The sequence below is a fragment of the Zalophus californianus genome, chromosome X, assembly GCF_009762305.2.
Source record: "Zalophus californianus isolate mZalCal1 chromosome X, mZalCal1.pri.v2, whole genome shotgun sequence".
Lineage (NCBI taxonomy): Eukaryota > Metazoa > Chordata > Mammalia > Carnivora > Otariidae > Zalophus > Zalophus californianus.
In genome coordinates, this window is record NC_045612.1 from 68,261,748 (window position 1) to 68,278,412 (window position 16,665).

The 16,665-nt window shown below is 36.9% G+C and overlaps 1 protein-coding gene across 2 annotated transcripts in view; it reads left to right on the top strand.

Annotated features, from left to right (window-relative positions):
* Positions 1–16,665, top strand: part of ABCB7 (ATP binding cassette subfamily B member 7) — a 162,139-nt gene that overhangs the window by 74,044 nt on the left and 71,430 nt on the right. For both annotated transcript variants that reach the window (XR_003522559.2, XM_027607891.1), the window contains exons 2-3: positions 13,769–13,846; positions 15,795–15,881. Coding sequence is in view for 1 of the 2 variants with exons in the window: in XM_027607891.1 (XP_027463692.1) it covers positions 13,769–13,846; positions 15,795–15,881 (165 nt within the window). In the remaining variant the exon portion in view is untranslated. The remainder of the gene's footprint in view (positions 1–13,768; positions 13,847–15,794; positions 15,882–16,665) is intronic.

Sequence of the window (16,665 nt, forward strand, 5' to 3'; positions counted from 1 at the left end):
TGGTTTGCTGAGTTTCCTTAGTATTCTGTTTAGATTCCTTTTTAATTTTTTTTGTGTATTTGCTATAGGTTTTTACTTTATGTTTACTGTGAGGTTCCCCTATATCATTATACACACAAACACACATATACACACACACATAAGTCTATTTTAGTACAAACTTAAATTTGAAAACATTTCAGAACTCCACATTTTTAATCCCCTTCCATGTTATATTTTTGATCTCACTTTTTATATCTTTATGTATCCTTTATCTAATTATTGTAGTTTTAATTTTACTACTTTTGTCTTTTAACCATCTTAGTAGCTTTATAAGTAATCTACTTTTACTATATATTTACCTGTTTAGTGTGTTTTTTACTTTTATATGTATTTTTGTTATTAATCAGTGCCATTTCCTTTCAGCTTAAAAATGTCTCTTAATATTTCTTGTAAGGACAATTTATTTTCTGTAGAATTCATTAGTTATCTGTCCTTCAAGTATGAATGATAACCTTGCTGAGGAGAGTACTCTTGGTTAGAAGTTTTTTTCTTTCAGCACTTTGAGTATGTCATGCCACTCCCTTTAGCTGCTGACAGCCTTATGGGGTTTCTTTTGTAAGTAACAATTTGTTTTTTTCTTATTGCTTTTAAGATTCTTCATCTTTAACTTTTGACATTTTAATTATAATGTGTCTTGGTTTGGTTCTCTTTGGGTCATTTTATTGGGAACTCTCTTTGCTTCCTGGACCTAGATGTCTGTTTGCCTCACCAGTTGAGGAAAGGCTTCAGCCATTATCTCTTCATATAAGATTTCTGCTTCTTTCTTCCTTCTTCTGGGATCCCTATAGTGTGAATGTAATTCCACTTGATGTTGTTCTAGAGGTCCCTTAAGTTATATTCAATTTTTAAAATTATGTTTTTTCTGGCTGATTTTCATTACTTTATCTTCCAACTTGCTGATCCATACTTCTGACTCATCCAGTCAGATTTTGAAGCTCTCTAATTTTTCAGTTCAGTTACGGTAATCTTCAGTTTTGTGACTTCTGTTTGGTATTTTCTTATGCTTTCTCTTTGTTGAAGTTCTCACTGTTCATCCATTCTTCTCCCAGTTTTGGTGAGCATCTTTAATGACCTTTTGGTGAGCATCTTTAATGACCTTTATTTAGAATTCTTTAGCAGGTGGATTATTTATCTCTGTGTCATCAAGATCATTTTGTGAGGTTTTGTCTTATTTTTTCATTTGGAACATATTTCTTTTTTTACTCATTTTGCTTGTACATATGTATTAGGCAAAACAGCTACCTTTCTAATTCTTGAAGGAGTGGTGTAGTGTAGGTGATGATCCTTCTTGTTTAACATTGCCCAAACTCTTGGTTGTCTTTTGAACCTTTGTGGTTTTCTAAACCACCTGACTTATTCTTGGTATATTTCCTTATGGTGTGCCAACACCTGTCAGTGATCTAAGGGGAGTAATCTAATTTAACACCTAGTTTCGGGCTGACGAAGTCAGACCTTTAGACAGTAGCTTTTGAAGTATGCAAATATATATAGTTCTGTGGGGCCACTATCATAATCCCTGCTGGCTAATAGATCAGGAGATCTGGAGGTGTCCCCTGGGTGACATTTTAAAAAAAATTTAGGGCTCCAAACATATATATAAGCTCTTTTCTGGTAATTCTTATTGAGCTGTAGCAAGGCCAGGGGCATGCATAAGGATGCTGTCTTTTTGCTTACGTTCCCTGATAGCTCCTCCTCAACATCTGGATGTATACATATACATATAAGTGAAGTTTGTCCCTCAGACAAGCTTCAGGCTAAGTAAATTGGCCTTTTTTTCTTTTCTTTTCTTTCTTTTTTTTTTTTTGGCAGGAAGGCTGTAGTTGTGTTTCAGTCTGCTGTCTGTACAGTGCCATGGGGGTGGAGGCCTGCTAGGGACTGTCTTTCCAATTGTTATATTCCTTCGGAGCTCTGAAATGCCACACCTCTTGGAACCAGGGCTAGGCAGTCAGGGGTGTCCTCTGTGTGTTTTACATGGACCCACTTACTTTAGCAAGGCAGCTGGATGGTGTAGAAGTCAGGAAATGCCACTTGCCTGGTTCAAAAAGGCAGCAGGGGAAGATCTTGACTTTCTATACTAATGGGCTTCTGTATTGCAGCTACAGAGTACCCTTGTCCTTCCCTGTGTGCTGCCTTTCGGCTGTGATTTGGAGAATGCCACAACTGTCTCTTGCCAGCCCCAGCCAGGGGGCAGGAGAGTGTCACAGTCACTCATGCTCACAGAGTTTAGCTAGGGAGTGGGAGAACTTTGTGACTGTTCATACTCACCTGCCCCAGCCATGGAGCAAGGGAGTGCTGAAACTGCTCCCACTCTCTGGCCTCAGCAAGTGTCATGACCACTCATTCTGCCCATCCCAGCAAGTGGTGTGAGTGCCACATCTGTGCTCACCTGCCTGTGCTAGCAGTATATGTGGAGACTGAAGTAATGGTGTGAACCAACATCTTTGTCCATGGAATATCTCAACTGTCCTCTGCGACTGGCAAAGCCCTCAGATCAGCAGATAAATCTCCCTCACAGATATTCTAGTCTCTTTTAAAATATCTGTTTCTTTGCTGCATCATGGGGGCTAGTAAGACCACAAGTTAGCCCTCTAAAAGAAGAATCTTAGTTTTCCATAGCACTTTGGGATCCCCTGACATCAGCCCATTCATTGGTTTTACAAGCCGGATGTTCTGGAGTCTTGTCTCTCCTCTGCAGGTCTTGTCTTTCTGGTAGGGTACCCAGAGTGGGGCACCAAAACCTATTTCCTCTGAAAGAAGCACCTGTCTGGTGAGATTCCTACTTATTGTGTGTTGCTGAGAGGGAGGTTGGTTTTTGTGTCTCTGACTCTCCTACCCATCTCAGTGTGATCCTTTTATTCTTTTTGTGGAGAGCAGTTAATCCAATTTTCAGAGGGAAACGAACCATATGTAGTTGTAGATTTGGTGTGTCTGTGGGAGGAGAGGAGTACAGGATTTTGTGCTGCCATCCTGGACTGCTTTTTTCCATCTCCATTTATATGTGAAAGAGTTTTTGTGATATAAATCCTTCATTCAGGGTTTTAAAAGTAGAGGTAGTCCATAACTTACAAATGCACTGTATTTCAGAAGTATTTGTAAGTATATTGTTAAGAACCCAGAACATTGGGCGCCTGGGTGGCTCAGTTGGTTAAGCGACTGCTTTCGGCTCAGGTCATGATCCTGGAGTCTCAGGATCGAGTCCCGCATCAGGCTCCCTGCTCAGCAGGGAGTTTGCTTCTCCCTCTGACCCTTCCCCCTCTCATGTGCTCTCTCTCTCTCAAATAAATAAATAAATAAAATTAAAAAAAAAAAAGAACCCAGAACATTTTTATAAGAATATTTATTTTTTATTGAAGTATAATTAACACACAATGTTATATTAGTTTCAGTTGTGCAGCATACTGACTTGACAATTCTATACATTACTCATTTCTCACAATGATAAGTGTAATCACCATCTATCACCATACGATTTTATTACAATATATTTAAATTTTTTTGAGTATAGTTAACACAATGTTACATTAGTTTCAGATGTACAGTATAATGATTCAGCATCTCTATAGGTTATGCTACTCTCACTACGACTTTATTACTGATGTTGTACTTTTATTCCTATGACTTATTTATTACATAACTGGAAGTGTACCTCTTCATCTATATCAATTTTGCTGATTGACCCACCTCTCCTCTGGCAACCATCAGATTGTTCTTTGTAATTAAGAGTGTTTTTGTTTCTTTGTTTTGTTTTTTGGATTCTACATGTAAGTGAAGTCATATGATATTTGTCTTTCTCTGTCTGACATATTTCACTTAACCTCATACTCTCGGTCCATCCATGTTATTGCATATAGCAAGATCTCATTCTTTTTTATGAGTATTGTTCTGTTGTAAGAATATACCACATTTTTGGGGTGCCTGGGTGGCTCAGTCGGTTAAGTGTCTGCCTTCGGCTCAGGTCATGATCCCAGGGTCCTGGGATCAAGCCCTGCCATCGGGCTCTATGCTTGGTGGGAAGCCTGCTTCTCCCTCTCTCCCTTTCCCCCTCTCCCTGCTTGTGTTCCCTCTCTCGCTGTGTCTCTCTCTGTCAAATAAATAAATAAAATCTTAAAAAAAAGTGCCACATTTTTAAAATTTAAGTGTGATTAACATACTTATATTAGCTTCTGGTGTACAATATAATGATTCAAAAATTTTATGCATTACTCAGTCACAGTCCCCTTTATTTCACCCATGCCCCCCCCCCCCACTCACCTCCTCTCTGGCAGTCACCAATTTGTTCTTTGAGGTTTCCTTATTTCTCAAGGTAGGCCTATATTGGTATAATCTACCCTCTTAGAATAACTTTTACTTCATCCTAAAGACTTGGGACTCTTCTGTTATCATTTTCATTTATCTCTACATTTTTTCTATTTGTCTTTTGATTTCTTGGTTGACTCATTTCATTGTTTAGTAACATGTTATTTAGCCTCCATGTATTTGTGTTGTTTCCAGATCTTTTTCATTGATTTCTTGTTTCATACTCTTGAGGTCAGAAAATATGCATGATATGATTTCAGTCTTTTTAAATTTATTGGGACTTGTTTAGTGGCCTATCATGTCATATATTACAGAGAATGTACAGTGTGCACTTAAAAAGAACGTGGATCTCACAGTTTTGGGTTGGATAGTTCTCTACCTATGTGTTAGGTCCATCTGTTCTTATGTGTCATTTAAAGCCACTGTTTCTATGTAGATTTTCGCTTTGGATGATGTATTCATTGATGTAAGTTGGATGTTAATGTCCCTTACTATTATTGTATTACTCTCAGTTTCTTCCTTTATATCTTTTAATAGTTGCTTTAAGTATTTAGGTGCCCCCATGTTGGTGCATAGATGCTTATAATTGTTATATTCTCATTTTGGATTGTTCCCTTTATCATTATGTAGTAATGACAGATGTTCTTTGTCTTGTGCTGCGTCTTTGTTTTAAAGTGTATTTTGTCTGATGTAAGTATTGCTGTCCTGGCTTTCTTTTTACTTCCACTTGCATGGTAAATGTTTTCCTTCCTTTCACTTTCAGTCTGCATGTGTCTTTAGGTTTGAAATAAGTCTCTTGTAGGTAGCATATAATTTTGTCTTGCTATTTTGTCAGTTCAGTCACTGTATTTTTTGATTAGAGCATTTAGTCCATTTACATTTGAAGTAGTTAATGGTAGGTATGTATTGCCATTTTGTTACTTGATTTATGGTTGTTTTTGTAGTCTTTCTTCTTTCTTCTCTTGCTCTCTTCCTTGTGATTTGATGGCTTTCTTTAGTGTCATGCTTGGATTCCTTTTTCTTTGTTTTTTATTTTTTGTATATATGATTGGTTTTTGATTGTGGTTACCATTTGGTTCATATATAATATCTTATGTGTATAGCAGTCTGTACTAAGTTGATGGTTGGTTAAGATGAACCCATTCTAAAAGTACTAAACTTTCACCCCTTACCCCCACATTTTATGTTTATGGTATTATATTTTACATCCTTTTATTTTGTGAATCCTTTGACTGATTATTAGAGATTTAATTGATTTTACAGCTTTTGCACTCTAACCTTCATGCTGGTTTTATCAGTGAGCCATCCAAGTGCCCCTGCTTGGTTCTTTTTTATATTTTCTCTCTTTGTTGAAGGTCTCACTGAGATCCTCTGCTCTTCTCAAGTCCACTGAGTATGACCATTACTTTGTATTCTTTATTAGGCATATTGTTCATCCTTGTTTCATTTAGCTCTTTTGCTGTGGCTTTGTCCTGTTCTTTCATTGGGACATATTTCTCTGTCTTCTCACTTTGTATAGCTCTTGGTTTGTTTCTGTTTATTAGGAATGTCGGCTACATCTCCTGATCTTTAAAGTAGTGGCCTTATTAAAAAGAACTCCATAGTTCCCTGTAATGCAGTGACCCCTGTTCATAAGAACCAGATGCTGGTATGTCCTATGTGGGTGATGTTGGCCCTACCTCAGTGGCTAAGTCACATTTACCCTCAATCTAGTCATTATAGTTGCTCACTTTGCCAGTTTGGGGATCACTGAGCAGGATTTGTGTCTTTGTTGTTAAATGGGCTCATCTGGACATGTTGCAGACTTGTTGGGTGGTGTCATTGGTCAGAACAGATGCCTGCCCTTACTCCCATCTGCCAGGACAGCAGTCACACTCATTGGCAGGATGGTCTCCCTGTGCTGCCTCCAGGGAGACTTTCATTGGTGCTTGTGGCCAGTACTCAGACTAGATTTCTGCCCCGAGGCTTTTTTGGGTTGCAGTCACAGGGAACTGTAGGGTGCTCTCTCTGCGATGCCCCCTGGGAGTTTCTTGTTGGTGGGGCAGGGCAGCAGTCAGATCAGGTGCCTACCCACAGTCCATCTGCCAGGGCTGCAGTCACCCCAAACTGCAGGGCACGCTCCTTTAGCTGCCAGGAATGCGATTCAGCTGCTCAGACTGTGGGCTCACAGTTGTATGTGGTCATCTTCCTTAAGGCAGGAGTCACTTTGTAGTGGCACCAGTCACTTTCAGGGTTGATTATTGGGTGTTTGGGGTCAGGAGCTGCTTCAGAGGGATGCCTGCCAAGTGGGCCAAGTTGGATGGGGCAGATAAGCAGGAGAACTCAGGTGTGAGGCATGTGCTAGCAAGATAGATCGTTCTTGTTCATTCCCTCAAGTATCTGGCCATCAAGCCTGGGGTTTGGGGAGAGAAAGCATGCTTGCTAGCACTTGTTCTTAGAGAAGTGTGCTGAAGAACCCTATCCCCACCAGCACACATTCTGTAACTAATGAATAAATGCCCTTTATATTTATCCCAGGTGCATTTTAAACTGCTGGTTCTGTGCTGTGTCTTGGTTGGGTTTTTTTTTATGCAGGCTCTTTAAGGGCAGGCACTCAGGTTCCTATGGCCCTCTGGCTCCCCTGGAGCTAAACCAGTTTTAAGGTACCCAGAGTTTATCCCCACTGATTGTAAAAAAACTCATGAAGTTAAGCCCCACTGATTAAGTCTCACTGGGGATTTGGTTCTCAACTGCATCTCTGTCCCTCCTACCCTTTTTGATGTGACCTTTTCTCTAAGATTAACTGTGGAAAGTCTTTTCTGTCAGTCTTCAGATCATTTTCAGAGTTAGTTTCACAGGCGTAGCTATTATCTTGGTGTGTCCACAGGAAAAATTGAGCCCAGGATCCTCCTACTCTGCCATTTTGCCAGTAGTTGAAGCCACATCTTTTTTATCTATTCATCTATTGATGTACACTTGGGCTGTTTCCAAATCTTGGCTACTGTAAATAGTAGTGAAATAAACATAGGGGTACATATATCTTTTCAAATTAGTTTTTGTTTTCTTTGAGTTCAGTACCCAGTAGTGGCATTACTGGATGATACAGTATTTCTGTATACCGTGGTTTTCCATGGTGGTTGCACCAATTTATATGAAAAAGTTTTCTGTCTCCTTCTCTGTCTTATTCTAGGATTCTTATAATGAAGATGCTATTATGTTTGATGATGTTGCACTGTCCTTTAGCTTATTATTTATTCTTTTTGCTCTTCAGCTTGGTTACTTTTCATTACCTTGTCTAATAGATTGATGATTAATTCTCCTGCATCCCCTAATCTGCTGTTGATTCCCTGTAGTGTATTTTTTTTTTTGCTTCAGTTACTAAGTTTTTCAGATATGAGTAGTTCTTTTTATATTTTCAGTCTCTGTTGAAATTCTCAATGTGTTTATCCACCCTTTTCTCAAGTCCAATGAGTATCTTTATAGCCATTACTCTGAATTCTTTATCAGGAATATTGCTTATCTCCATTTCATTTAACCTTATAGTGTGATTTTGCCTTGTTCTTTAATTTGGGAAATATTCCTGTTTCCTCTCGGGTGGGGCATGCAGTGCTAGCAAGGTAGATGGAGAGTGTTAGTGCTGGCTCTCGCAAACATTCAGCTTTCTAGGCTGGGAGAGGAAGAGAAGTGGCACATGCCATCACTTTTGTTCCTAGAGAAATCTGCAGATCATCTCCTGTCCATTCTAAGATTAGTCAGTAAATCTTCACTTATACCCCAGGTGCTTTTTAAACTGCTGCTCCTGTGCTGTGTCTCAGGCTGAGTTATTTAGTATGCTGGCACTTTAAGGCTACAGACTGGGTTTCCTATCACCCTCAGGCTTCTTGGAGTTAAGCCCTGTAGGTATTCAAAGCCAGACTTGATGGGGACTTCCCTGTGTGAGTTCCCAGTGGTGGGGATTCCTGAGTATGGGATCTGATGCTCTTCTTTTCACTGCTTGTGATGTCCCCTCCCATTTGTGGTTAGTTGTGCTGGGGGTTTAGTTCCCAACCATGTCTCCACCCATTTTGCCCTTTTCTATGTGGCCTTCTGTCTACAATTAACTGTGGAAGGTCTGTCCTGTCAGTTTTCAGGTCCTTTACAGAGTTAGCACATATATGTGGCTGTTACCTCAGTATGTTTGTAGGACAAGTTGAGCTCAGGATCCTCTTCTGCCATCTTCTCTAATTGAAACAATATTTTAAGTGGAGGGACTAGCCCTCAGAAGAAGTTAACCCATTATGTGACCATTATTTTTCCTTGTGTAATGAAAGATTTTAAATAATCAATGCTGATTCTCTTTGAGGAATAGGAAGCAGATAACATAGAAGAGCATGTCAGGGGTTTCTTTTTATCTGTTATTTCCTAGGCTGGATACTGACTATACCTGTGTTCATTTTATTATTTCTGAACTTTTTATATGCTTGAAATAGTTTATAATTTTAACAATGCAATTTTAGTACTAGAAGTTCAATTTGAATATGAACAGTTTAAAATTATTCACCTTGAATCCTGATGCTTATGGGACAAAATGGTTTGATTAAAGAAGTTTAAAGAGATAGCTGGAAATTCTGAAGGGGTTTATAGATACTTTCAAGGGTCTATATTTTATGGTAAGTTGTTTTAATTTTGACCAACAACACTTGAGAATGTATGTTTTTGCTATCAATTTAAGTGTATTATCAACATTCACCTGTTAACTATTGGCCATATCCAGGCATCATTTTGAGAGAGGAAAGAAGAAGGTGGATAGTTATTTACTTGAGATAACTGGGCAAAATTTGAAAGGCAAAGAAGATTAAATTCATATAAACGTGCAGACATGTGCAAGATCTTCCTTGATGTCTAGTTACTTGACTGAGAGCTTATGGAAAACAGGAAATTTGAGAGTAAAGATTGTATGAGGTATGAGTATGGAAAAAGTCAGGGAGGGTAACAATTGAGTTAAGCCCCAGAAAGGTACCAATGACAGTGGATGGCTTGTGGAGTTTGAGGATAGTGGAGTCATGTAGGAGCTTGGGTTTGGCAAGTTAGTGTGCAAACAGCCATTAGTATTTTTGAAGTTTTTATAGTTCAGGGTATGTATTATATATTCATAAACATACATAAGCAGGAATGTACTACTGTTCATTACATTTTGGAAAACAATGGAGTTAATTTTCTCAATAATTTGGTTAGCTCTTTTGTATATGGATGTGATTTTTTGGTTGATTTGACTTTTTTCTGTTTTGCAGTGTACAACAATAACATTCATACTGAGACATTAATCCATTTGTACAATGTATTTATAGCTAATGGAAAGCCTAAGTATTATCTGCCATTTAGGAGAGATTTGACCTAAAAACCACATTTCTCCCTCACTAGATTGATGGTGCATTTCAGAAGGATGTATGTCCATTTTACGGATGTCTTTGGTAACCATGGAGAGGTTGTTTATTCTGCCTGCTCTCAACTCCACATTTTGAACAATATTAAAACAAATACTTGGCTCAAGGAATCTTTCATTAGAGGCCATCTGCTAGTTACATAGAAGTATTTGGCAAAACTGATCTTAGGACCACTCTTTAAATTTAGCATTTAGATTAAGGCTGAACAGGGAACAGATACAAGGTGTAGAACATAGTAAAATGCAGTAAAGGGAATTAGTAAAGGGAGGAGTGTTTGAAAAGTGCATAAAAGCCATTTAAGAAAGAATTGGGGGGCACCTGGGTGCCTCAGTTGTTAAGCATCTGCCTTTGGCCCAGGTCATGATCCCAGGGTCCTGGGATCGAACCCCACATCGGGCTCCCTGCTCCGCGGGAAGCCTACTTCTCCCTCTCCCACTCCCCCTGCATGTGTTCCCTCTCTCGCTATCTCTCTCTGTCAAATAAATAAATAAAATCTTTAAAAAAAAGGAAGAAAGAATTGGGGTTGAAGACTTTGAGGGCTTTAGGAAAAAAAGACAAGCATAGATTAAAAGAAGGAAAAAAGAAAATACAATTTGACACTTTAAATAAGTGATGCAATTTACTTAATACCTGAACCACACATTTTTTAAAATCCTTTTAGGCATGTATAAAAGCATAATTATCTCTCTAATATTCGTTGTGGTTTTGGATTTATGTACACTTATGGGCAATACAAGAAATCTTTTAAGTTTATTCCTAGGTATCTTACTCTTTTTGGTGCAGTTGTAACCGGGATTGTTTTCTTAATTTCTCTTCCTGCTGCTTCATTATTAATGTATAGAATTGCAGGAGATTCCTGTGTATTAATTTTGTATCCTGTGACTTTACTGAATTTCTCAGTTCTAGTCACTTTTTGGTGCTTTGGGTTTTTTTATATATAATATTCTGTCATCTGCAAATAGTGAAAGTTTTACTTCTTCCTTACCAATATGGATGCCTTATTTATATTCTTTTTGTTGTCTGATTGCTGTGGCTAGGACTTCTAGTACTATGTTGAATAAAAGTGGTGAGAGTAGACACCCTTCTTTGTGTTGTTCCTGATCTTAGAGGAAAAGCTCTCGGTTTTTCACCATTGAGTATGATGTTAGTTCTGCATTTTTCATATATATCGTTTATCATGTTGAGATATGTTCTCTTTAAACTTACTATTGAGAATTTTTTTATCACGAATGGATGTAGTCCTTTGTCAAATGCTTTCTCTGAATCTATTGAAATGATCTTATGGTTTTTATCCTTTCTCTTGTTAATGTGATGTATCTTGTTGATTGATTTGTGAATATTGAACCACCCTTGCATCACTGGAACAAATCCCACTTGATCATGGTGAATGATTTTTTTTTAAAGATTTTATTTATTTATTTGACAGAGAGGGAGACAGCGAAAGAGGAAACACAAGCAGGGGGAATGGGAGAGGGAGAAGCAGGCCTCCCGCTGAGCAGGGACCCTGATGCGGGGCTCAATCCCAGGACCCTGGGATCACGACCTGAGCCGAAGGCAGACACTTAATGACTGAGCCACCCAGGCGCCCCTGAATTTTTTAATATATTGTTGGATTTGCTTTGCTAGTATTTTGTAAAGGATTTTTGCATCGTTCATCAGGGATATTGGCTTGTAGTTTTCTTGTTTGTGTTTGTCTTTATCTGGTTTGGGTATCAGCAGTGTTTGGCCTCATAGAATGAATTTGGAAGCTTTCCTTTTTCTTGATTTTTATGAATAGTTTGAGAAGAATAGGTATTAAATCTGTTTTAAATATTTGATAGAATTCACCATCTGGTCCTGGGGTTTTTTGTTGGGAGGTTTTTGATTACTGATACAATTCCCTTGCTCATAATCGGTCTGTTCAAATTTTCTCTTTCTTTCTGAGTTAGTGTTGGAAGGTTGTATGTTTTAGGAATTTATCTACTTGTTCTAGTTTGCCAAGTTATTGGCATATAAGTTTTCATATTTTTCTCTTGTAATCCTGTATTTCTGTGGTGTCAGTTGTTATTTCTCCTTCAGTTCTGATTTATTTGAGTCATCTCTCTTTTTTTCTTGATGAGTCTGCACTAGGGTTTATCAATTTTATTTATCTTCTCATAGAACCAGCTCCTGGTTTCATTGATCTATTGTTTTTTTTAGTCTCTGTTTCCTTTATTTCTGGTATAATTTTTTTATTTACTTCTACTTGCTTTGGGCCTTGCGTGTTCTTCTTTTTGTAACTCCTTTAGGTGTAAGGTTAGGTTTATTTTAGATTTTTCTTGTTTCTTGAAGTAGGCCTCTATTGCTGTAAGCTTTCCTCTTAGTACAGCTTTTCTGAATCTCAAAGATTTTATACTCCTGTGATTTCATTTTCCCTTATCTACATGTGATTTTTTGATTTTTCTCTTTGATTTCTTGGTTGACCATTCATTGTTTAGTAGCATGTTATTTAGCCTCCATGTATTTGTGTTCTTTTCAAATTGTTCTTGCTACTGATTCCTCGTTTCATACCGTTGTGGTCAGAAAATATGCGTGATAATGACTTAAGTCTTAGAATTTGTTGAGACTTGTTTTGTGGCCTAGCATGTGATCTGTCCTGGAAAACATTCCATGTGCACTTGAAAAGAATGTGTACTCTGCTATTTTTGGATGGAATTTTGTATATATATTATGTATATCATGTGGGAAACCCCATAAGGCTATCAACTGATTTCTCATCAGAAACACTGCAGTTAATAAGAAAGTGGCATGATGTATTTAAAGTGCTGAAAGGAAAATATCTGCAACCAAGAATACTTTACCCAGCAAGGTTATCATTCAGAGTAGAAGGAGAGATAAAGTGTTTCCTAGATAAACAAAAACTAAAGCAGCTCATAACCTTTAAACTGGCCTTCAAGAAAAATTAAAGGGAACTCTTTCAGTGGAAAGAAAGGGCCATAATCAGGAATAAGAAAATTATGAAAGGAAAAAAATTCACAAGTAAATGCAAACATAAAATAAAAGTGGTAGATTAATAACTTATAAAATCAGTATGGAGGTTAAATACAAAAACATTCAAGTCAGTTATGTATTCAAAAATCAAAGGATTTACAAAATAAAAGGATATAAAGTATGACATCATATACATAAAATGTGGAGGTGGTAAAAAATTGAGTACTTTTAGAATGGGTTTGATCTTAAGCGACCACTAACTGAGTATAGACTGCTACACACTTTAGATGTTATATATGAACTTAATAGTAACAACAATTCCCAAACGTGTAGTAGACACACAAAAAATAAAAAGAAAAGAATCCAAGCATAACACTAAAGAAAGCCATCAAACCACAAGGGAAGAGAGCAAGAAAAGAAAGGAAGAGAGAAGAACTACAAAAACAACTGTAAAACAAGTAACAAAATGGCAATTAAGTACACACCTGTCAGTTGACCTAAATATAAATGGACTGAATGCTCCAATTACAAGACATAGGGTGACTGAATTGACAAAATTGCAAGACCCATCTGTATGCTTGTTAAAAGAGATTCCATTCAGACCGAAATACATATGTGGATTGATAGTGAAGGTCTGGAAAAACATTTATCATGCAACTGAAGTGAAAGGAAAGCTGGGGTAGCCGTACTTATATCGGACGAAATACACTTTAAAGCAAAGACTGTAACAAGATACAAAGTAGAACACTACATAATGATAAAAGGAACAATCCGGACTGAGAATATAACAATTTTAAATATCTATGCACCCAACATGGAAGCATCTAAATACATAAAGCAACTATTAAGAGACATAAAGGAAGAAATTGGTAGTAATACAGTAATAGTAGAGAACATTAACACCACACTTAACATCAGTGAATAGATGAACTAGTCAGAAGGTCAAAGAGGAAATAGTCGCTTTCAATGAGACATTTAGGCCAGTTGGACCTAACAAATGTATACAGGAGAGTAGAGGAAATCTTTTAATATTAATTGTTTACTATGAAAATTTTTCCTTCTTTTTTTCTCTTCTGCAGATCCCAGAGTCATTAAGACATACTACATGGCAGAGACTGGGAAAAGGCAACTCAAGACAGATATTTGATGTTACCAGGGTAAGATTAAGCAGATACTTCCACGTATAACTCAAAAAATTAGCAAGCCCTTTGAGCATTTTCAGATTAATACTACATATTTTGTGTTTCTCATTTCTTTCTAAATACTTTTCATTTTTTTCTAAATACTGAGAGATGAATAAGAAATTATGTTCCTGCTAGTAGAAATAGGGATAGATATCTTGATTATTTTTCTACTCCTGCAGAACTCTGTCAGAATCTCTTGAGATCAGTGCCAGCTACAGTAACATTTTTAGAATGCTTTTATAAATGTAATGGCAGCTTTTTGACGCTTAAATTTTTCCCAGTAATTTGTATGTGATATATGGAATGCTTGTAAGCTTTGCAAGTGAGTGAAGTTCCTTTACCTTAGAAGATGTTCAGATGGCAGAGTATCAAGGGACTCTAAGCTTATTAGAGCCTGATACTTAGTTTACTTGTTGATAAGGGTTATTTTTCATTGTTAATGTAAGTGAAAGACAACTTTAAAATTTCTCAGTGCTCTAAAATTATACAGGCAATTCTTCAAGATAGAAAAAGGCTAGAAAATTAGAAGACAACCTAAACCCTGAGTACTTCCTTTATTATTTTTTTTTGATTAACAATTATTTGCCATTACAAGGTACAAGGCATTGTTCTAATTTATGCAGAGGCTATAAAAGTGAATTACATTTCAAAATCTTTTGCTTTGTCAAAGACCTCATTATCTTGTGGGGTATTCATCAGACCCCTTGATAAAATTTGTTGCTTAGTCTTTTAGACGGAAAAAGATGTCACAAAAAGATATTGTCAGACAATTTATATTTTGATGTTTTCCCCTTAAAAATGCTTTAAGATTGTTGATCCAAGAATTAATAACCCATTTATAGCAATTATTTTTTTGTTCTAAACAGGTGTGAATAAGAAGGCAGTTTTGCGTTTTGTGATTCCATTTTCATAGCTTGGCCCAGAGCTTTGGCATTGATACACGTTTGTGTTTGTAAAGAACTTGCCGTTCATTAATTCATTAATTATTATTATTATGGCTGCTGAAGGAGCATTATTATATGCATTTCTTTCATTAAGTATGTTTTAATTGAGGAAAACCTTTAAATAGTAGCAAGCTTAAATTTTGAGCCTAATCTTTACTGTCTTTATGAACTATTTTATTTTCTCAAATGACTATTACATTTTCTCCAGTAAAACTTTTATGTTTATCTAACCTAAGAATCAGTCTTACTTAAGACCTTTCTTAAAAGTAGGCAAGATGTTTGCATATTTTCAAGGCTAGTTGGGAGATTTATAGCTAGCTCTGTTTTATAAGCTAATTCATTAAGCATTGAAATCTACCCTGCCCATGTGCAAGTCACTGTGTTATAGGCCATGGGAGATAAAAGGATAAAAGAGGCTGTCTTTAATTTCAAAAAATTCACCATGTAATAAGAAAGACAAAACATGCATGCATATTACTATAGCATATGACAGACAGGAAGTATTAAAAATACACACACACATACACAGACACATATGAGCAAGAATAAGGAAAAGAATCAGCTATGTAAAATGAACAATAAAGCAAAAAAATTGTATACATGTGGAAAGCAAGTGGGATATAATTAACCATATGATATACTTTGCTTGCCAGTGATAGAGTAATAGGTTACATAGTGCTGTAATAGCAAATGACAGTAAGAAAACTGGTATAAACCAAGTAGAAGTGTAATATAAGTTTTCAAACATTTCAAAAGCTATTTAGAGAAAGTAACTTCTGTATGAGTATTAGTTACATTTCAACATTCTTTGTGTATCTGTAAGCTAATCATGAAGGTGTTTTTGCTTTATTATGCTAAGCTAGAAGCTATGCCTATGAATTTGTATGGGACATTAGATTAAGCTTTCTAAGTCAAGAGTTTTAAAGATCCGAAATTCTATAATAGCTAATGGATGACTTGGTATCCTCTTCAACTAGGCTCTCCAGGCCTGGCCACTGATAGAAAAGAGGACATGTTGGCATGGTCATGCAGGAGGAGGACTCCACACAGACCCAAAAGAAGGGGTAAGAGCAAATAGCAAGTAACTGGAGATTCTTATACATGATCGTCCTTGCATAGAACACACACACACAAGCATTCAAGATTATTATCTTCCAGAATATTTTGATTGACTCATATAACTACAGGTTTTTAATACAAAACCTTATGAATTGACCATGGTTATACGGATGATATTCTCTTGGGCTTAAAACAAACAAAAAATTTCATGATTTTCTAAAAAAGAAAAAAGTTATCAACCTAAACATTTTAGTTCTTTATTTAAAATAGCATTGGTTGAGGTTATTTTTTATATAATCCAGCCTTATAAATAAATAGGTAAATTAGATTTAGCACTTACAAGCAGTTTGTGTGTGTGTGTGTGTGTTTTGAGGTTAACATTTCCCCTTCTAGGGTGCCTGGGTGGCTCAGTCAGTTAAGCGGTTGCCTTCGGCTCAGGTCATGATAGCTCCATCCAAGGCCTGAGACATCATAACTTGAGCCAAAGACAGATGCTTAAACATCTGAGCCACCCAGTCACCCCTCCCTTTTGCTTCTCAAATTCAGATTATATCCATTTCATTTTTAATAATTGGGGACATAAAAGTATCTTTAGTTTTCTGTTACAGTTCAGGGATCCTGGGATCCTAGGATCAAGCCCTCCGGCTCCCTGCTCAGTGGAGAGCCTGCTTCTCCCTCTCCCTCTGCCTGCTGCTCTGCCTGCTTGTGCTTTCTCTCTGTCAAATAAATAAATAAAATCTTAAAAAAAAAATTTCCCCTTCTATACACTTAGTTGAGAAAGATCCTAGA